This window comes from Bactrocera oleae, chromosome 4 (genome assembly GCF_042242935.1).
Source record: "Bactrocera oleae isolate idBacOlea1 chromosome 4, idBacOlea1, whole genome shotgun sequence".
Lineage (NCBI taxonomy): Eukaryota > Metazoa > Arthropoda > Insecta > Diptera > Tephritidae > Bactrocera > Bactrocera oleae.
Window position 1 is genome coordinate 35,362,239 of NC_091538.1, and position 22,876 is coordinate 35,385,114.

Below are 22,876 nucleotides of genomic sequence, written 5' to 3' on the forward strand. Positions count from 1 at the left end.
AAGATTTAATGTCCTCCACCAAGGTATCTTTGGCAAGTCTCGAAATAAATATAGTCTTTTTAGGTGGAACAACTATCAAATTATTAACTGATGCTACTAAGTTAATAGGGGGAGCGTCTGGAATTGTGAGACACTTATTACTATTAGATAAAGTTTTTGGGGAGTTGAGCTCTTTGGAAGTTGACGGCTTATCACCTTGAGGGCAAGGAGAAGAGAGATTTATTAGGTCATTGGGAGGAGACGTTCTTTTCTGTACAGAAGAACTAAGTTTTACTTCATCGGAAGGACGTTTACGCTTAGGAGCAGGTTTAGAGGATTCGTGAGAATCATTCAGGCACTTAAAAGATTTGAACGATTTTTCATAGTGTCTAAATTTTTCAGTGAGGGTTACAAGATCACGACCGATTTCGTTAAAGCCATTGCGTGTCTTCCTATAAACCTTAAATAGATCGATTTCAATAGATCTACAATTTAAACAGGACCAACGCAATCCCTTACAGTCGAGAATAGAATCTAAGATTGTACCTGTCAGTCCAGCACATTTAATATGGGCAAGCCCATCACAAAGCCAGCATGAAACGTAGCGATCTGACTCGCCTTGAATGTTGCAATTGGGGAAGTTACAAGACATAATAAACCACAAGAATGAAGATCAAATAAGAGAGTAAGTAGAACAAAATTTAATAGATAAATAATAAATTAGTGTGTTAATAAAATATTAATAATAATAAATTCAATTAAGAACAATTTTTTTTATCAAAGTTTAAAACCAAGACAATTGGCTATAAAAGCAATATAGCGAGCAGTTTTAGAAGCACTGTAACAAATAAAAAGCTAAACGCAATACAGCTGTGAATAAAGAAGTAAATAAGATAAATAAAGAGAGAAAATAGAATAAAATAAAACAAAATGAAACAAAAAGCTGACTCGGCACCAATAATTCGAAAGTTTAAACTTTTTAATACTGCACAAAACTTAAGAACATTTAATACTTATCTTGCAACTCAGATAATACGGTAAAAAAAATCAATGAAACTTGAAACATTTTTTAAAATAAAAACACAAAAGTACACAGCCAAAAAATTACAGCTGCAAATTCATCCAGTAAGAACAACGGTTTGATGTGGTTTGTCATCATCGTAACCGTCAATGGCAACCGTTATCGTGCTATGATAACCGACTATTTGATGCCTGAAAATTAACCTAGTGATCTCGACGAAATTTGGTTTCAACAAGACGGCACCACTTCCCATCATCACATTAATCTATGGATTTATTGAGAGAACACTTCGGTAATTTCACGTTGTGGGCCGGTCGATTGACCATCAAGATCGTGTGATATCACACTATAAGACTTTTTCTTGTTGGGATATGTAAAGTCTAAAGTCTATGAGGAAAATCCCGCTACGATTTAGACCTTGGAGCAAAACATCACGCCAGCTTCCAGTCGAAATGCTTAAACGAGTAATCGAAAATTGGACTCAACGGATAGACCATCTGAGACGTAGCCGCGGCCAACATTTGAAAGAGATAATCTTGAAAAAAAAAAAGAATGTTCTTTCGAATGATAATAAACATTGCCCATTAAATTTGAATTGACTGTGTTATTTTCTTTAAAAAGGTAAGGAACCTCGACATGGGTCACCCTTTACATTCCAATCCCCAAGTATTATTTGCATTGCGTTTTGCCAGAGTAAGGAATGGTTTTCGATGTATATGGACCGGAAAAAATAACTATGGTATTGTAAAAGAATTTGGTATTAGAAGTCATCAGAATTTATTATAGAATAAAGCAAAAATTATGATTGTAAGATATACCAAGAGATAATTCCAGAGCCGATGTTTCCTGTAATTTAAGAATATACATATATAATATATTTGGTATTAGAAGTCATAAGAATATTATTATAGAATAAAGCAAACATTATAATTGTAAGATATATCAAGAGATAATTACAGAGCCGATGTTTCCTGTAATTTAAGAATATATGTATATATTTTTTAATCACAATTATTACGCTTTATATTTCAGCATTTAGCGATGAAAATGTGTACAAAGTTTTACTAACAACTATTTACATAAAAAAATGACTATATTATTACAAAGTTATAGGTTTAGTTTTTAAATATAGACTGTATACTTCTTAAGCTGAACAATACTGTTACGCTTAGTTTTTTTTGATTATTTTTTTGTTAAAATAATTATTATTTTTATATAGGTAAATTTATAAAACTTGTCTCCAGTTTCGTTGAATAAACATTTTCTGGATTCAGTTTTATGATATGGTTGCTTAATTGCACCTCTCTTTTTCTGTAGTGAATATTAATTAATTTGCCACAGTTAAAAAGAAGCATAAATATCAATCTTTGTTATTCTTGAATTTGCCAATAATACCCACTCTTTCAAGAATATACTTGTATATTAAAATAAACTGATTCTGAAAAATATTAAAGTTTTACATATAAACCATATTTTTGGGACAACTTTTTCATAAATTTTAAGAAAATAACAATATGTAACACTTTTTATACCCTGAACAGGGTATATTAAGTTTACCACGAAGTTTGTAATACCAAGAAGGAAACGTCGGAAACCCTTTAAAATATATCCATAAATGATCAGCTTAATGAGCTGAGTTGATTTAGCCATGTCCGTATATACGCGAACTAGTCCTTTAGTTTTTAAGCTATGAAATTTTGAAGCTCTTACTAAGAAGCAGCATATAGTTATAGCATATAGCTGCCATACAATCTGAATAATCGGAAGCAAGTCCTTTATTAACTTTTACTTTTATTAACAATTACTATTGGAACATACTTTTCAAATAATTTCCTAATAATGTTATTAAAATGAGAGACACTCAATTCAATGTCCCCATTATAATTAGGCCATGTTATTGTAGAAAGTTCTGTATTTAACTTTTTAAAATTAGCTTTTGCAAAGTTAAACCGAGTACAGAAGCACGAAGTTTGATGATTATTATCCCGTACATTGCCTGAGATTTCGACAGAGATTTCCAAAGCAGGATGATATGAATCCTCTGGTAAAACAAGAGGATTACTCTGAATAACGGAACACTTTGCAAAGGTATCAACGTATACTAAATCTAAGCATTTACCAAATTTATTCGGAATCAAATTAATTTGGTTCAGACCCAACTCGGACATTTTTTCGAAAAACTCATTAAAACATGACCGATTGCAAATCGGCACGATATAGTCATCGAAAGGTTTCCACGAAGCACACGGTAAATTGAAATCACCTAATACAATTATTGAATCTGCATTATTTGCCATCGAGGCAGCACTATTTATTAAAGAATCATGCTGCATGTACATATAAGTCCGAATGGGGTGGTATATAAGATAGGGTTAAATAAATAAAGCAACTATTAACGTATACTCTAATACATTTAAATTCAAATGAGTCGGTCCCTAAAACAAGAATATTTTCAGATGGGATAGAGGAATGCACGGCAAATAGAACACCTCCACCGATTCTGTTCAGTCGATCACATCTAAAAATTTGAAATTCGCTGTTTAAAATCTCATTATAAAAAATGTGAGGTTTTAACCAAGTTTCTGTAAATCCAATTATATGGAAATTAAAATTGAAACTGTTCAAATACAAGTCAGTTAATTTTGTATTAAGACCTCTAACATTTTGATAATAAATGCTTAGCGAATTTCTACCAATCAGTTTTTTTATATCGATGGTTGCTTTTGGTAATTTAACAATGTTTTCCTAAGTTTGACTTCTAAGTTTAGGTTTAAATTCGCGTACAAAAGCCCAAGGTGGCCAGAATGAACTATCTAAGATCTTTTTGAATGTTTCAAGATATACGTCTATTTTAAACGATGATATACTTCTATCATAATTTAAGTTAAATTTACGTATATTGATATCATCGATTTTTAAACGTGACGAAATGTAAGATTTAATGTCCTCCACCAAGGTATCTTTGGCAAGTCTCGAAATAAATATAGTCTTTTTAGGTGGAACAACTATCAAATTATTAACTCATGCTACTAAGTTAATAGGGGGAGCGTCTGGAATTGTGAGACACTTATTACTATTAGATAAAGTTTTTGGGGAGTTGAGCTCTTTGGAAGTTGACGGCTTATCACCTTGAGGGCAAGGAGAAGAGAGATTTATTAGGTCATTGGGAGGAGACGTTCTTTTCTGTACAGAAGAACTAAGTTTTACTTCATCGGAAGGACGTTTACGCTTAGGAGCAGGTTTAGAGGATTCGTGAGAATCATTCAGGCACTTAAAAGATTTGAACGATTTTTCATAGTGCCTAAATTTTTCAGTGAGGGTTACAAGATCACGACCGATTTCGTTAAAGCCATTGCGTGTCTTCCTATAAACCTTAAATAGATCGATTTCAATAGATCTACAATTTAAACAGGACCAACGCAATCCCTTACAGTCGAGAATAGAATCTAAGATTGTACCTGTCAGTCCAGCAAATTTAATATGGGCAAGCCCATCACAAAGCCAGCATGAAACGTAGCGATCTGACTCGCCTTGAATGTTACAATTGGGGAAGTTACAAGACATAATAAACCACAAGAATGAAGATCAAATAAGAGAGTAAGTAGAACAAAATTTAATAGATAAATAATAAATTAGTGTGTTAATAAAATATTAATAATAATAAATTCAATTAAGAACAATTTTTTTTATCAAAGTTTAAAACCAAGACAATTGGCTATAAAAGCAATATAGCGAGCAGTTTTAGAAGCACTGTAACAAATAAAAAGCTAAACGCAATACAGCTGTGAATAAAGAAGTAAATAAGATAAATAAAGAGAGAAAATAGAATAAAATAAAACAAAATGAAACAAAAAGCTGACTCGGCACCAATAATTCGAAAGTTTAAACTTTTTAATACTGCACAAAACTTAAGAACATTTAATACTTATCTTGCAACTCAGATAATACGGTAAAAAAAATCAATGAAACTTGAAACATTTTTTAAAATAAAAACACAAAAGTACACAGCCAAAAAATTACAGCTGCAAATTCATCCAGTAAGAACAACGGTTTGATGTGGTTTGTCATCATCGTAACCGTCAATGGCAACCGTTATCGTGCTATGATAACCGACTATTTGATGCCTGAAAATTAACCTAGTGATCTCGACGAAATTTGGTTTCAACAAGACGGCACCACTTCCCATCATCACATTAATCTATGGATTTATTGAGAGAACACTTCGGTAATTTCACGTTGTGGGCCGGTCGATTGACCATCAAGATCGTGTGATATCACACTGTAAGACTTTTTCTTGTTGGGATATGTAAAGTCTAAAGTCTATGAGGACAATCCCGCTTCGATTTAGACCTTGGAGCAAAACATCACGCCAGCTTCCAGTCGAAATGCTTAAACGAGTAATCGAAAATTGGACTCAACGGATAGACCATCTGAGACGTAGCCGCGGCCAACATTTGAAAGAGATAATCTTGAAAAAAAAAAGAATGTTCTTTCGAATGATAATAAACATTGCCCATTAAATTTGAATTGACTGTGTTATTTTCTTTAAAAAGGTAAGGAACCTCGACATGGGTCACCCTTTACATTCCAATCCCCAAGTATTATTTGCATTGCGTTTTGCCAGAGTAAGGAATGGTTTTCGATGTATATGGACCGGAAAAAATAACTATGGTATTGTAAAAGAATTTGGTATTAGAAGTCTACAGAATTTATTATAGAATAAAGCAAAAATTATGATTGTAAGATATACCAAGAGATAATTCCAGAGCCGATGTTTCCTGTAATTTAAGAATATACATATATAATATATTTGGTATTAGAAGTCATAAGAATATTATTATAGAATAAAGCAAACATTATAATTGTAAGATATATCAAGAGATAATTACAGAGCCGATGTTTCCTGTAATTTAAGAATATATGTATATATTTTTTAATCACAATTATTACGCTTTATATTTCAGCATTTAGCGATGAAAATGTGTACAAAGTTTTACTAACAACTATTTACATAAAAAAATGACTATATTATTACAAAGTTATAGGTTTAGTTTTTAAATATAGACTGTATACTTCTTAAGCTGAACAATACTGTTACGCTTAGTTTTTTTTGATTATTTTTTTGTTAAAATAATTATTATTTTTATATAGGTAAATTTATAAAACTTGTCTCCAGTTTCGTTGAATAAACATTTTCTGGATTCAGTTTTATGATATGGTTGCTTAATTGCACCTTACTTTTTCTGTAGTGAATATTAATTAATTTGCCACAGTTAAAAAGAAGCATAAATATCAATCTTTGTTATTCTTGAATTTGCCAATAATACCCACTCTTTCAAGAATATACTTGTATATTAAAATAAACTGATTCTGAAAAATATTAAAGTTTTACATATAAACCATATTTTTGGGACAACTTTTTCATAAATTTTAAGAAAATAACAATATGTAACACTTTTTATACCCTGAACAGGGTATATTAAGTTTACCACGAAGTTTGTAATACCAAGAAGGAAACGTCGGAAACTCTTTAAAATATATCCATAAAAGATCAGCTTAATGAGCTTAGTTGATTTAGCCATGTCCGTATATACGCGAACTAGTCCTTTAGTTTTTAAGCTATGAAATTTTGAAGCTCTTACTAAGAAGCAGCATATAGTTATAGCATATAGCTGCCATACAATCTGAATAATCGGAAGCAAGTCCTTGTATGAGAAACTTTGTGATTTGACGATGTGTCTTCATGAAATTAGGCATGAATTATTGCTTAAGGCAACAATGTAATATCCGAAAAATTTGTTTAGATCAGATCACTATAGCATATACCAGCCATACAAACTGAACGATCGGAATCAAGTGCTTGTATGTAAAACTCTTTCCCTCTTTGCGATGGGCAATACGACTTTAATGATGTATCCGTACACTCTCTTGTACGAATTCAACTCGATAACTTTGTTGTTGCTTTTACATATTATTGCATATAATTAATTTTTTTTCGACAAAAGAGCAGAAGCGAGCAGAGAAATTGCGATTCGAAGACAGCTTATATATTTTGCTTAATAAATTATAAACTATATTAGTCACAATCTATTTTAGCTTAGTTATTATTATTCAACCTTCTGGCCTTAAGGGTGAGTTTAAAGTAAAATTGAACATAAGTTACAAATTGGAAAATTATTCAGGTAATTTTTTTAAAAAGCACTCATATTCCAAAGGGTTATCCTAATTTTTTGGAAAGTTTATAATAAGTAGTACATTAACAAACAAAAGTTAATTATTTAAATCCTTTGGTGCCTTTAATTTTGAAAAATCAGACACAGTTGTTTTAATGTTAATAGTTTGTGCCACTTCATTATACCCTGAAGAGGGTATATTAAGTTTGCTTAAGAGTTGAGTCGACTTAGCCATGTCCATCTGTCTGTACACACGCGAACTAGTCCCTCTGTTTTTGATCGATCTGACATTTTCCTCACGTCCTTTTCTCCCTAAGAATTTGCTCATTTGTCGGAACCGCCGATATGGGACCACTATAGCATATAACTGCCATTAAAATTGAACGATCGCAATTAATTGATTGTATGGAACTCCTTTTCATTTGACGAAATATCTTCACGAAATTTGGTATGGGTGTCAAAGGTGCTATTTTCGAAGAAATCTTGGGTCGGCTTTAGAATAACGTCCCAGGCTTTCGGGAATAAATAGTTGAAATTTTCAACTTTAAACGTAAATATCTCGAAAACTATAAGTTTCCAGCGGCTATATCTATATTATAGGTTCGGTGCAACCGAAGTTAAAGTTTTTTCTTGTTGATGATGACCCCCAGTTTCAATTTAGAGAAACTGGTCTAAACACTTGCTACCAACAAAGAAAGTGTAAGAACGTATTACCATAAATTAAATTTGAACGATATCTATTAACTATCTATCTCTATTGTGTTAACAAATATAATTTAAAACGTCCAGTGGTGTAGAGCTGCAAAACTATTGATAGTTGAACCACTCGATAGTTAAAAAATATACTATCGATAATATCGATAGTTTCCCCTTTGAAATCTACTTATTTATCGCTGATTTAAATTAAGAGACTTTGGCTTTGTACACTTAATTTTTATGAAATAATTTTTAGATGTATTTATAAAACAAAGCATGAACAATAGCGGAAAAATAAAAAAAATTATAAAGTTACATATAAAATTTTTCATGTTACTATATAAATTGCTCTGAGAGCTGACGAGTTCTAAAAACGTAGATTTTTTATCCATTCTCTTAAATAACTTACTTGTTTTTGTTCAAAAACAGTAATATGTGCTGTTTTTAGCTTTTAGTGATGTTTGCCTATATGATATTAGAAATCCAGCTGGCTAAACATTCTCTTAGACCCTGTAAATATAAAATTAATTAACATGATATTCATTTATATGCAGTGTGGGCTAACTGATGCCTCTGAGTGTATGTATGAGTATATATTTATATTGTGAATACCGAATGTTCACATAATATTTTCAATTACTTAGTTTTATTCTTCAAAATCAGGAGTACTAAATAAAATAAAAGTTTCTTTAAAATCCTTAATTTTTCACGGTTCATAATTCATATTCAAATTCAGGAAAACCGTGGCGTCAACAATTCTGAATTGCGGCGACACCTCTGAATAAGTGAGGTGAGGTGCAGCCGGCATTTAAAAACATTAGAAATTCTTACCTAATTGTAAATATTTTCGAAACATTCCTTCTAACGTATCCAACACGTAATGAAAGTGCAAAAACTTCTAACGTATCCAACACCTAATTAAACTGTAAAAAATAGTTAAATTTAATACTTTGTATTTTAGTTTAAAAATGTTCTCTACTAACGAATTTGAAATTACATGAGCGCAACCTAGCCAAGAATAAAAAGATGATTTTTAGGAGACCATGTTAGAATTATACTTCACATTAGGTCTTATCAGACCCTATCATTATGTAGTTTTATTGAGTGAAATTCAGCAAATTTTATGAAAATCGTTGATAAGTCTATTGCCTTATTCACATGCCCTCACAAAATCACTATTGTGTGGTTTTGAATTTTGGGAGGGTTATCTTATGCTGGCGTAAGTTCAAAAGCTTAAATGCTTACAATTTCCTCATAAATATGTGATGTCTAAAGGAAAACCTCACAATACGAAAACTGTTGTGTTTGATTTGCTTTATACCTTTATATATACTGAACAAGGTATATTAAGTTTGTCACGATGCTTATGACACCCAAGAGGAACCGTTAGAGACCCTATAAAGTATAGTATATATAAATGATCAGCGAGATGAGCTGAGTCAATTTAGCCATGTCCGTCTGTCTATCCGTCTGTATATATGCGAACTAGTCCCTCAGTTTTTGAGATATCGATATAAAATTTTGTATCCGTACTTTTCTCATCAAGAAGCTGCTATTTGTCGGAACAGCCGATATCGGACCATTATAGTATATAGCTGTTATAAAAACTTATCCATCACAGTCCTTGCAAAAAATCATCGTATTTATGAAATTTGCAAATATTTAATATTTAATTGTTACAATTAGCAAAATAAAAATATTAAATATGTAAAGAAAATTAGCCAAAATGACGCTCTAAAATTCTTGCGTCCTAGGCAGTTGCTTAACTTGGCTTTATGGGCAGGTAATCTGTTCTGCCTGCAAGCCACCTACAGGTTAAATCACCGATTCAGTACCAACTGTCCCCTTAATCCAACTATCGGTTAAATTACCGGTTAATCACCCGGTAGTGTTATCACAGCCTTCTGTTAAAGCAGAGAATGTTAATAAATAGAGAAGGCGCAAATGTTAGCTGTACTTAAATGTAAACTATTAAAAGGGAACATCGAAAATGCGCAAATTCGAAAGTTCAATTACACCACATCAGAAAGGTACCTTCGCCTCATGATAATAGAATTCAACAAACTACTCCACTCTAAGTAGGAACCAAGTAAATTGTCACCTAGGTAAAATTAGAATAACAAAAAGAAATAATAGATTTTGAAGAACATTTATATAATGAGAAAAAAATTATATTTAATAAAAAAATGTTGTAAAAATTAAAAAAGGAATAAAACTACATCTGTGCTAGGATGTGAACGTGAACTCAGGCAAATATTTGATGTGAATTTGCGAAAACGAGCTGTTATAACAAGCAGCACCACAGACATGATAGAGAAATCTTTTCAAATCTGTAAACTCAAACAGCTATTGTCGTTTACTAGTTTCAAATGATCAATTTATATGTGAATATTCTTGAAATTGTATTTCCTGGACATTCGCATGTCCAAATATATTTGCATATATGTACACATATGTACATATGTATGTATGTATGCCCCTCAATATGCCTTTTGTTAAAAAAATCAAACATTCGCTCAAGCAACAAAAAAATCGCAGACGCGCCATCATCGACCAATAACATTCGAGCAAGCATGCGCTATGTTTTCTACATATTTCATATTACAACGCCAACAAATTCATTCATAAGGAACGTGCGTCTGCTTCAAAGCAAAGTGCGCTCGTTCATAACTCTGCGCCGCGCTATATTTTCTGTGCGCCTGATCAACCAAATTGGTTTTCATATGGAATTTCTACTACAAATGCACGAAAATGAAGTTTAAATAAAATGAAGATATTAAATTAGAATTTGTTCAGTAAAATTTCAATTTTACAATTGATCCTACCATTCCCCTCGCATTTGTACGTTGCCCACAAGCTGCTACCTCACGACGATGTAAAAAATCAGAAATTGAAGAATTTGTCTGATGTTCAATTCAGAAAGGAGAATTGGCAACATGACCTATTCGCGATTTGAAATATTATTTTAATTTATTTCATATTATGAACTATATATGACATTATATTATAAAATTTATATAAAATTGCCATTTATATGAAATTCCTTATTACTTATATTAGTTCCTTGGGCTTAATATAGCCCAATCCGTAGTCGTAGTATTTCAAAAGAGCATAAGTCGACTTTCATTAGCAAAGCACTGAAAAAACGACAAACGCGACAACACAGCCGACTGACATTGTCGCAAAATTGTCTATTCAAACAAATTTTGTCAACTCCACGACGATGCGCAAAATTCGGCGTCAATATGTATGCGAACTCGTATGTATATGTGTTTGTGGGGAAAGTTGTCATTTGGTTTTTTTCAATGTTTTGTCAGAACTCAATTTTTTGCTCCGCCCCTTCTCCGCGCGAACTCGCCGTTACTTCCATGGCGTGCCAACATGGTCAGAGGCGTTTCAACGGAGGATTTATATTGTACTATCATATTGATTAATTTGTATTGAGCAATACTGATATCTTAGGACTTAGTTACACAATATTATAATATTTAAGTATAAATATAAATACACATAAACGTTTTAAAAAAAAATTCGATTAATAAAAATATATCTGGTATAATTATGTGGCAGTGCGCCCCTGACCCCTCCTTGTTTGCCATTGTTTAACTTGCTTCTCGCAAAAAGCAAAAAGTGTAGACAAAAGTCATTGTTGTGTGTATTAAAGTAATTGAATTGAAATTAGCTTAAATGCCAAATAATAAAATAAATAAAAAATTATGATTTTTTTGTAATATGCAAATGTAAATCAGAATGCGCATAATTCATTTAAGAACATTTTTTGTGTCTATTTATAGCCTTTTCCCCGTTTCGATCATTGCGTGGTGTATTTCAAATGAGTCGAAGTTGTATTTTTTGATGTTCCCTCTTGCAAAAAGCTCAATTTAGTACTTTTTAACATTTGCGCCTTCTCTATTTATTAACATTCTCTGCTTTTGAGCATAATTTATATTCAATGCTCAGCTCTGTTCACGCGCCACTGTGAAAATTTCTCCTTCCGAGCTAGCTGAGGTGAAATCAACTATTCAAACTTGTTAGGTTTTGACAATTCACACGCTGGTCCGCAATTGCACTTTCTCTATGATATACGTTCTTTGTTGCTGCTCTCTTATTTCATTGCGTCTGGTTTGACATTTCAATTTTTTATTTTCAGTTATGATATTTTACATATTTTTGCGTGCTCTCACAAACATTAAAAAACAGCTGAATTCCTGTTCACTGTGTAATTTATAAACCACCAAAAAATAATAAAAAAAAACAATTTTAATCCTAACTACCGGATAGAAAAATAAAATTTTTTATCTCAAGCATATATGTAAATAAGAATCGAAAAAAGAACTTGTTTTAGAATTAACATATTTTCGCCATCGTTGAAATAAAAATTATTATTTTCCATTTTCAATTTTTAATCCCAAACATCTTGGATTAAAAAATAAAAAACTTATTTTTAATGCCAATATCAGGATTAAAAATGAAAATATAATTTTTAATTTAAAGCTTAATTTTTCATTCTAAAGTTTTTAATTAAAAAATTCGCAACCCTGTTTATGTGTAACACAAAAAACTTTGTTTTTGGAATCACATTGTTTCACTTATTCATTAAAAGCTTTATTTGGAAATATGTTGAAATTGTAGTGATCACATCGAAATACAATTTCCACAACAATTGTACGACAATTAGAATCCCAATGTTGCGTATAAATAGTGTAGTTTTAGTAGTAATATGTTAGTAGCATGGATAATGGGATGCCCAACTCTTTCCAATGTGAGAGCGCCTCAAAATTAGCGTTATAACATTTTCCATTGTAGCCAGATGGGACAAAATAATAATTTTTGGGAATTTAAATTAAAATACCCATTATTTATTAAGATTAGATATTAATATACATGTATCCGTTAAACATATGCAGAAACTTTTTATACTCTTTTTTTTTTGTGATTTTGTGATTTATTAAACAATTGATTTTTGAACTTTCAATACGTAATCAAATGAATAAATGTATTAGCTCTCAATTAATAAATGTTTTTAAAAATTTTCAATTGAAAATCAATACCACTTAGCATGACATCACAAAAGATATTATCACATAAATTTCAATTTCGCGTTTTCTTTCATTTTCATTGTTTTCCAACTTTTGTTAGTGATCTTTAACAGCGGCAAGAAATCTCTCTGTTGACATATTTTTCTGTAGGATTTCTGTCTGGCCGTCCCTCTTTTTCCAATTGCTAAACGTCAGACCTACTGAACTTTGACAGTTGCTTGAGTTCAGTAGGTTTTGACGTTTATCAATTGCGCTCTAATTTCCAGTGAGACGAGTTGGGCATCTCTTTATCTCTGGTTAGTAGGAAACCCATGCTGATTGCCAAGTCCTGAGCTTTTTTACTCTATTTTCTTTTGTATTCGCTTTTTTTGTAATTTGTGTCATCCTAAAAGAATGGTTATTTACTACTACTTTACACTTTATACCAGATTTACCGGTCATTTAAGGAGCTCCGCTAATTAAAGGAGATTGGACTAGCATTAGAGTTTTTGAAAATATTTTACTATTATAGTATTCCACCGATATTGAATAATCAGTAAAAATGGACGAAATTTTTGGAAAAATAAACTCAGAAATAAACATAAAACGTTACAAACAAGAGTATATGTCGCACTTTGAGGTCTTGCGTGATACAATATTTACTGCTCTAAAGAAGAATCAAACGTTTGCTGCACTCTATAATGGCAATTATTTGAGAGGTAAATATTATGTTTTAAGAGCTATGTATATTGACTTGTTATCAAACATGTATGTATGTTTCTAAATAAATACGTGGAACATTCTTAACTCGCAGACTCTACGGACTATAATTATTATCTTGACAATCTTATCAGAGCCAGTGCCCGATGTTTTATGGTTTGTTGCGTAAACTGCAATTCAGTAAAGTGATATTCAACAGATAAATTAAAAAAAAAAAAACAGGGAATATAGTAATAAATGATAATTGCCCTCATTTTTTCTCTCAAACGCGTTCCCTGATTATGTTCATAGCAATTAAGATTAGGGAATTTTGATCAGCTAAAAAAATTCAGAATACCAGAAATAAACTTAAAAAGTAGCTGACAAAATCAGTTCGAAACGAAATTTTAAAAAACGACACAGTTGCATTAAATTCCGTGCAAACTAAAGTTTTTATTTTTTTTTTTTTGTTATAAATGCGAAGTATTCTATTTAAAGCGTTCCTCATAAAAAAATGATATTTTATTATGAGTTGTATTTCTGTGTCAAAATTTTTTTTATTTATATATTATTATATGTCATATGAATTTTGAAAAAGTTTAAATTAATTTATCTATATACTTATCCAGTATTTATTTATATGAATACACGTATTTAGGGTTGTGTATGCGCGATATAGATCTACTCGGAAACCGAGCACCTAAAAATAATATATATGTTAATGTAAAATGCCCAAAAGTAATTTTTAAAATACCCAATCTATTTATGTCGACAGTATTATTCTTGACAAATGTTATAAAGAATGTGAGTTTTGATAGCTCTCTCTCTCTCGAAGCAAATATAAAATTAAATTAAATGTTGTGTTCGAAGTTACTTGAGCACAATATAATTAAGATTTTCAGATTTCTTTTAATCGAAAATTTATAAAATCAAAAAAGAGACATGGAAATGCTTGTTAATTTTTTACGTTAAGCAATACTTGTCTTAATAATTTATAAAATAAACTGTCATTATGGTAGTTTGACCAGAGAACTTAGAAGAACGACAAGGTGCAGGTTCGACAGCGAACATTTTATCAGAGAACGTAAATGAATAGAAGCACCAAATGTTAAATAAAATCTTTTTGAGTACTAATTTGTAATTCCAGATGAGGGAACATCGAAAAATATAACTTCGAAAAAAAAAAAATACACCACGCAATGTGCGAAATGCTATAAATAGACACAACGAATATTCCTAAATGAAAAATCGTTGCGCATACCTATTTAGATTTATGTTTTCAATTTCTATGATATGACAAATTTATAATTATGAAAAGCCTTCTGAATTAAAAATCTGTATTATCGGTAAAAACCCCAGAATTCATAATAAAATAAACATTTAATAGGCAATTTTTCCAACTTATGTATGTGCGTTGCGTGAGTAATTGCTTATTAAGCAAAGGATAACAATAAAACGGTGGCTAAGCGGCCGCGTTTCCACTTTTGTGGTGGCTTAGGTCGTAAGAGTGAAGGAGTTAAGCTCATTCCGAATACGAGCATATAAGTTCGAATCTTAAAACTCATGTAAATGAAATTTTATTTAACTTTTTTATTTATTAATTGGAGTCTAAGCAATTCAATTACTTTAATAATATATTTTACTTCCTGATATAATTAAAATATATCAGGAAAATATGTTCATATATTTAGGTTTATTGAATATTCCCTTATTATTATGCCTATTTACACAAATGTGATAATCACACATGCATTCTTAAATACACGTACGCTGATGCTTGCCCCGCACAATCAATGACTTTTGTCCACACTTCTTGCTTTTTGCGAGAAACAAGTTGAACAATCGCAGCAAGAATGAGTCAGGGGCACACTGCCACATAATTATATGAGATATATATTTTATTTATCGAATTTATTTTAAAAACGACTATAGGTATGAATTTATTTGTATTTATATTTTTACGTATATTATTATTATATTAGGAAAATAAGTCATTTATGCATCAGTATTTTTCAATTCAAATTAAGCAACATAATAATATACTATGAGCATCTTAAAGGGGGAGTAGAGAAAGAATCAGCTGATGGATGTAAACAAAGCTACAGCTGAGAGGGGTCCATGGAGAAACGTCAAGTCCGCCTAGGGCAGGGTAGGCGAACCAATGGCACGCGTGCCATTGATGGCACGCGACACAATATTTTGGGCACGTCGCAGAATTAGGTATTTTAAGACGATCGAACGCGATGCTCCTACGCTGCGGAGTGTTCGATGCGCAGGGTGAGGTTCACGAGACAACAGACAAAGAAAAAATTACTGAAGAATTTATTTCTGTGATCGATTCTTTAAACATTATTTTCAGAGATGAATAAGATTAAAAACTCGGTTAGAAACCGTTTGACAGATGAATCTAGTTCAGCATGCATTTTGCTAAAAGTAACATCTTACAACCCTAACATAAATTATTTGTCATCTAACCTGCAGCAACAGAAGTCACACTAATTTTACTGAAATTTAATATAAACATACCAAAATGTACCTCTTTTGCTTACTTTATTTAATAAAGAGTTTTGATAGTATTTATAATTATTATTTTCCCAATAATCAGAAAGTCAAAATTATTTGATGGCACGCGAATGACCCCATTAAACTTTTTTTTAGAAAAAATGGCACGTTGATGCATAAAGGTTCGCCTACCCTGGCCTAGGGGTTGAGTTTCTATTGACATCCAAGATGGCCGGCTTTTAACCAGAAAATGGTTGCATCTTGTTATTTTCTTTTAATTTGTGAAAAAGTTGTCCGAAAAATATTGGTTATATGTAAAACTTTAATATGTTTTCAAAATAATATAAGTTTATTTTAATATATGTTCTTAAAGGAGCGGCTATTATTGGCAAATTTTAGAGTAATTACGATATATATTTATGCCTTTATTTTAACTGTGGTAACTTAATAAATATTCACCACAGAAAAATGTAAGGTGCAATTAAGCAACCATGTCAAATAACGGGATGCAGAAAATGCTTATTCAACGAAACTGAGGGCAATGTTCATAAATTTGCAACATACTCTTCGTAAAATAATGAATATTTAATATTGCTCCTGATAAAACTGCTCACACGAGAATTTTTATCAATAAGCAGGTGTGTATTAGTGCGTTTGACTAAAAGTTGTTAATAAATTCAAATGCCAGTATTGCTATTGAGCATTGCGTAACAGTGTTGCACAAGCTAATTTTAAATTACTTTTTAAAAAAGAAATATATCTACCGCATTTTATACCCTTATACCATGTTTTATACTATAAAGATATTGCAACTTCAACAAATAATTTATTTTAGGAGTCTATATATTTAAAGACATAATTTAGAACTATATAACACTTTGGTAAATTATTTATGTAAAGAGTTATATGTAAAATATTGTACATATTATAATCGCTACATGTTGAAATACAGAGACAGCTACCTGATATGCCTACCGTATTTTGTACTATAAAGATATTGCAACTTAATTTATATTATAAATTTATTTTAGAAGTCTATATATTTAAAAACTAAACTACGAACTATATAATAATATGGCAATTTTGTATGTCAAAAGTTGTAATAAACTATTGTACATATATCCACCGTTAATTGCTGATATATAAAACGTAAATAAAATTTGTGATTAAATAAATCTATACTTAAATTAGAGAAAATATTGGCACAGTAACTATTTCTTGATATAAGTACAATGATAAATTTTGCTTCATTGTTTAAATGAATTATTATCACTTCTAAGACAATGATATGTTTTGCTTTTTTGATTATATAAATTATTATTACTTATAGTATCAAATTCTGTTACAATAGTTATTTCTTCCCGTCCACTCATAGTTAAATTGAATTTTTAGTTTGCCCATTAATAAGTTATTTAAAATGCTTTAAAACATTTCTCATATTTACCTATATCAACAAGGTATAATATATGTTGTAAGCATTAAACATCAATTAATAACCAAAATTTAAAATATATATAAATAATTATTTAGGCGTTTTCTGCTATGCGCAACCCGTTTTAACCCCTCGCCACCCTAACTCACCATGGCCACCATGTTGGTTTTATTGTGAACGTACGCCTCAGAGGTGGCGAAACTATTGTGAATGGGACTTTCGCCAGAGAACGTATATCATGTGATATCATATGATATACGTTCTCTGCTTTCGCTACTCCCTTACACCCCTGATTATAAATATAAACTTAATTTTCGCGTATTTGCCCAGGAATTCTATATGAAAACCAAATGCGGTTTGCCAGGCGCACAGAAAAAATAGCGCGGCGCAGAGTTATGAACGAGCGCACTTTGCTTTGAAGCAGACGCACGTTCCTTATGAATAAATTTGTTGTCGTTGTAATATAAAATACTTAGAAAATATGCCGCGAGTTCGCTTGAATATTATTATTGAAGAAGTTTCAATTTTACAACTGATCCTACCATTCCCCTCGCATTTGTATGTTGCCCACAAGCTGCTGCTTCACAACATTTGCTAAAAATCAGAAATTGAAGAATTTGTCTGGTGTTCCCTTCAGAAAAAAGAATTGGCAACATGACCTCTTAGCGATTTGAAATATTATTTTAATTTTTTTCATATTATGCACTATTTATGGTATTAAATTATAAAATTTATATAAAATTGCCATTCATATGAAATCATTAACTACTTCTATATATTCTAAGCACAGTCCATATAGTACTTTTATATGTTTACTTATTATCATTATTTCATAGTTTGTCGATTTAGCCCATTTTATCTAAATACGACGCTATGAAAATGCAGCCCAATCGGTAATCGCAATATTTCAAAAGAGCATAAGTCAATTTTCAACAGCAAACCACTGCAAAAAGGACAAACGAGACAACATAGCCGATCGACACTGTCGTAAAATTGTCGATTGAAACAAATTTTGTCAACTGCGCCACGATGCGCAAAATTCGGCGTCAATATGTATGCGAGCTCATATGTATATATGTATGTTTGTCGACAAAATCGTCATTTGGTTACTTTCAACAACACAATGTCTGCGCGAACTCGCCGTTATTTCGTTGGCTTGCCACTATACACAGAGGCGTTCTAACTGAGGACTCTTAGTATATTATTATGTTGCTTAATTTGTATTGAAAAATACTGATGCATTTATGAATTATTTTCGTACTATAATATATATTATATATATATATAAATACACATAAACTCAAACCTATAATCGTTTTTAAACTAAATTCGATAAATAAACTATATATCTGATTATGTGCCAGTGCGCCCCAATCCCTCCTTGCCTGCGATCGTTCAACTCGCAAAAGGCAAAAAGTGTGGACAAAAGTCATTGCTTGTGCGGGGCAAGAAGAAGCAAGCATCTGCGTACGTGTATTTAAGAATGTATGTGTGATTATCACATTTGTGTAAATACGCATAATAAGAAAATATTCAATAAACCTAATCATATGAACATATTTTCCTGATATATTTTAATTATATTAGGAAGTAAAATATGCTATTAAAGAAATTGAATTATGATATGCTTAGACTCCAATAAATAAAATAAAAAAATGAAATAAAATTTTGAGTTTTATGTATTTTACGATTCGAACGTATATGCTCGTATTCGGATTGAGCTTAACTCCTTCACGCCTACGACCTAAGCCACTATATAAATGGAAACGCGGCCGCTTAGCCACTGTTATCTTTTGTTTGATAAGTATATTGCTTACGCAACGCATATACAAAAGTTGGAAAAATTGCATATCAAAGGTTATTTTATTATGAATTCTGGGGTTTTTGCCAGTAATCCTCCTTTTTAATTCAAAAGGCTTTTCATAATTATAAATTTGTCATATCATAGAAATTGAAAACATAAATCTAAATAGGTATGCGCAACGATTTTTCATATAGGAATATTCGTTGTGTCTATTTATAGCATTTCGTACATTGTGTGGTGTATTTTTCTTTTTCGAAGTTATATTTTTCGATGTTCCCTCATGTGGAATTACAAATTAGTACTCATAAAGTTTTCAGTTAACATTTGCTCCTTCTCTATTCATTAACATTCTCTGATTTTATCAAGGAGTTCACCTCACACGCAGGAGATACAAATAACATTTCTCGCTCTCTTAACATAACCAACCGACGAATATTGAAGAGAATATTAAATGTATGCCAAACTGGGAATATTGATATGCCATTTGAAATATATTCCCTTTTATTGAACTATTATTTATTATTTTTTAAATTATTTTATATTAATTTATTTTAACTTTATTATGAGAAATATATCTAAATACTTTTAAATTATTACTAGTAAAGTATTTTGATATATTTCTTAAAATAATTCATGTACTTGACACCATTATGGAGTCATAAAAGCAGAGAATGTTAATGAATAGAGAAGGAGCAAATGTTAGCTGCACTAAAATGTTAATTACGATGAGGGAACATCGAAAACGCGCAAGCTCGAAAATAAAATGTCACCACACCTTTCAGGGTACGCAACGAGCTACACCACTCTATAAGCAAAATGTACATACATACATCAGAGAACTTAAAACAATGAGACGGTGCAAATTGAATTTTGTATGATGCTCGATTGGTTGGCTGAAAATTTAAGATCAAGGAGTTCACCACTTTCTGTATAGTTTTGCTGTTATTTAACAGAAATGAGAATTTTTAACAACGTTCTCTGACAAAATACATATCTACCAATATAAAGAGAAAAATGAAATGAAATGAATGAGAAAACAAGAAATACAAATGCCACTTCACATATGCATGATTATTTTTTGCCATATAAACGATTTTTATGATGAAAAATTGATAAATTATTATTTTTTTGCACAAATGCTACATTGATAAAATGTGAAAGATTATGCAAAAAATAATATTTTACTATTTTCATAATTTTCTAATTTCAATTTTTACAGAATTAATAATTTATGTATGTACATCAATATGTTATATTATATAATATAATAATATATTATCAATTATCAATAAATACATGTGAGCGCACTGCTCTATATGTAAGTATGTATGTACAAATATGCATATGACCGCGCAAAATAAGTAATGCATACACAAATCTACATACATTTAAGCGTACAAATGTGAGTACGTCAGCCAATAGGAAAAATACAAACATTGTTGTACAAAAACAACAATTGTCTCAAATAGCATCAGCACCAGAAATCAATATGGCAGCCAAATTGACAAATCCTAAATTTGTAGTAAATCACACACCAACAACATTTTCATTCATGAACGCTGGCGCACAAGCAATAAGCTAAGTTGTTTCATTCATAAAAGCAAACGCCTTACACATCTCCCCGAGCATGCGTTTGCCAACAAGCGTCTTTTCGCGACGATGGCAAAAGCTAAAAATCATAAATTGAACAAATTTCTGATATTCCCTCTAGAAGGGAAAAGTGACAACCCCTCAAATATGAGTATTAAAATATTTTAGAATAAAAGTGACAACATAGTAAATTTGTCGATTTACAATTCAAGAAACTTTTTAAAGAAAATATTCAATATTCCTCTGATTTATGTAAACAGTAAACCCCGGTTAAGTATCACTCCTCCAATCCCTCTTATCTACCGGTGTCTTGCTGCATCTCACTTTTTTTCTTCTTAATTTTTTAAAGAAAACGGTAATTTTTTTTAAAGACATAGAACTAATTTTTTTTGGTACCACTCGCTTAAGTACCACAATCGCTTATGTACTACAAAGCACAAAAAATCTGCATCTTTGGTTTTGGCACTTAACCGGGATTGACTGTATTTGTCAAAGAATTTACGTAGGTACGTTCGAATTTTTTGTACACATATTGCCTTTGCACTTGCCCATATGCGATGTATGTTTGTAAGAGTGTGTATGGCACATCTCGGATTTTCTACCAACAACACAATGTTGTGACGCTTTGTCGTCGCGTCAGTTCTTCGACAGATTGACTCTTTGACATAAAAGCAAAAAATGTGTCAACGGAGATTTCACATGAAGTAATGAGTGTACATATCTACATAAAAATACATACAAATGTGTAAACGACATAATATATGTATGTCCTGTTACATATGTTTACACATGCATTTGAAAAGAAAAATTGAAGCATGAATGTGAAATACCGACGACAAAACACAATTCTGTACTTTTATGACTCCATAATGGTGTCAAGTACAATTATTGAATTATTTTAAGAAATATATCAAAATACTTTATTAGTAATAATTTAAAAGTATTTTGATATATTTCTCATAATAAAGTAAAAATGAATTAACATAAAACAATTTAAAAAATAATAAATAATAGTTCAATAAAAGCAGAGAATGTTGATGAATAGAGAAGGAGCAAATGTTAGCTGTTCTAAAATATTAATTACGATGAGGGAACATCGAAAACGTGCAAGTTCGAAAATAAAATGTCACCACACCTTTCAGGGTACGCAACGAACTACACCACTCTATAAGCAAAATCAGAGAATGTTGATGAGTAGAGAAGGAGCAAATGTTAAATGAAAACTTTTTGAGTACTAATTTGTAATTCCACAAGAGGGAACATCGAAAAGTATAACTTCGAAAAAGAAAAATACACCACACAATATGCGAAATGCTATAAATAGACACAACGAATATTCCTATATGAAAAATCGTTGCGCATACCTATTTAGATTTATGTTTTCAATTTCTATAATATGACAAATTTATAATTATGAAAAGCCTTCTGAATTAAAAATCTGTATTACCGGTAAAAACCCCAGAATTCATAATAAAATAAACATTTAATAAGCTAGTTTTCTAACTTATGTATGTGCGTTGCGTAAGCAATATACTTAATAAACAAATGATAATAATAAAACGGTGGCTAAGCGGCCACGTTTCCACTTTTGTGGTGGCTTAGGTCGTAAGCGGGAAGGGGTTAAGCACAATCCGAATACGAGCCTATACGTTCGAATCCTAAAACGAATTTTGTTTAATTTTTTTATTTTATTAATTGGAATCTAAGCATATCATAATTCAATTACTTTAATAGCATATTTTACCCCCTGATATAATTAAAATATATCAGGAGAATATGTTCATATGTTTAGGTTTATTGAATATTTCCTTATTATGCGTATTTACACAAATGTGATAATCACACATTCATTCTTAAATACACGTACGCTGATGCTTGCTTCTTCTTGCCCCGCACAAGCAATGACTTTTGTCCACACTTTTTGCTTTTTGCGAGTTGAACGATCGCAGGCAAGGAGGGATT

At 31.0% G+C, this 22,876-nt stretch overlaps 1 protein-coding gene and 3 long non-coding RNA genes across 12 annotated transcripts in view; 3 read left to right on the forward strand and 1 right to left on the reverse strand.

Moving 5' to 3' along the window:
* The first annotated feature begins 833 nt into the window (after nucleotides 1–833).
* Nucleotides 834–1,595, forward strand: LOC118683842 (uncharacterized). The gene is made up of 2 exons (XR_004979683.2): nucleotides 834–1,016; nucleotides 1,090–1,595. It is a non-coding gene; the product is annotated as an uncharacterized lncRNA (long non-coding RNA).
* Nucleotides 1,596–4,766: 3,171 nt separating this feature from the next.
* Nucleotides 4,767–5,527, forward strand: LOC138857196 (uncharacterized). The gene is made up of 2 exons (XR_011396225.1): nucleotides 4,767–4,949; nucleotides 5,023–5,527. It is a non-coding gene; the product is annotated as an uncharacterized lncRNA (long non-coding RNA).
* A 92-nt stretch (nucleotides 5,528–5,619) lies between these two features.
* Nucleotides 5,620–13,472, reverse strand: LOC118683841 (uncharacterized). Of its 2 annotated transcripts, none has more exons than XR_004979682.2 (4): nucleotides 13,343–13,472; nucleotides 8,701–8,792; nucleotides 8,279–8,379; nucleotides 5,620–5,778 (listed from the first exon to the last, which is right to left on the reverse strand). It is a non-coding gene; the product is annotated as an uncharacterized lncRNA (long non-coding RNA). The 2 variants fall into 2 exon arrangements; XR_011396224.1 differs by lacking the exon at nucleotides 5,620–5,778 and adding an exon at nucleotides 5,891–5,903.
* Nucleotides 13,211–22,876, forward strand: part of cGlr2 (cGAS-like receptor 2) — a 119,984-nt gene continuing 110,318 nt past the window's right edge. For 7 of the 8 annotated variants that reach the window (XR_011396223.1, XM_070109078.1, XM_070109079.1 and 4 more), the window contains exon 1: nucleotides 13,413–13,606. Coding sequence is in view for 7 of the 8 variants with exons in the window: in XM_070109078.1 (XP_069965179.1) it covers nucleotides 13,450–13,606 (157 nt within the window). In the remaining variant the exon portion in view is untranslated. Of the gene's footprint in view, nucleotides 13,607–22,876 lie in introns of all 8 variants that reach the window. The other variant, XM_070109076.1, reaches the window with a different exon arrangement.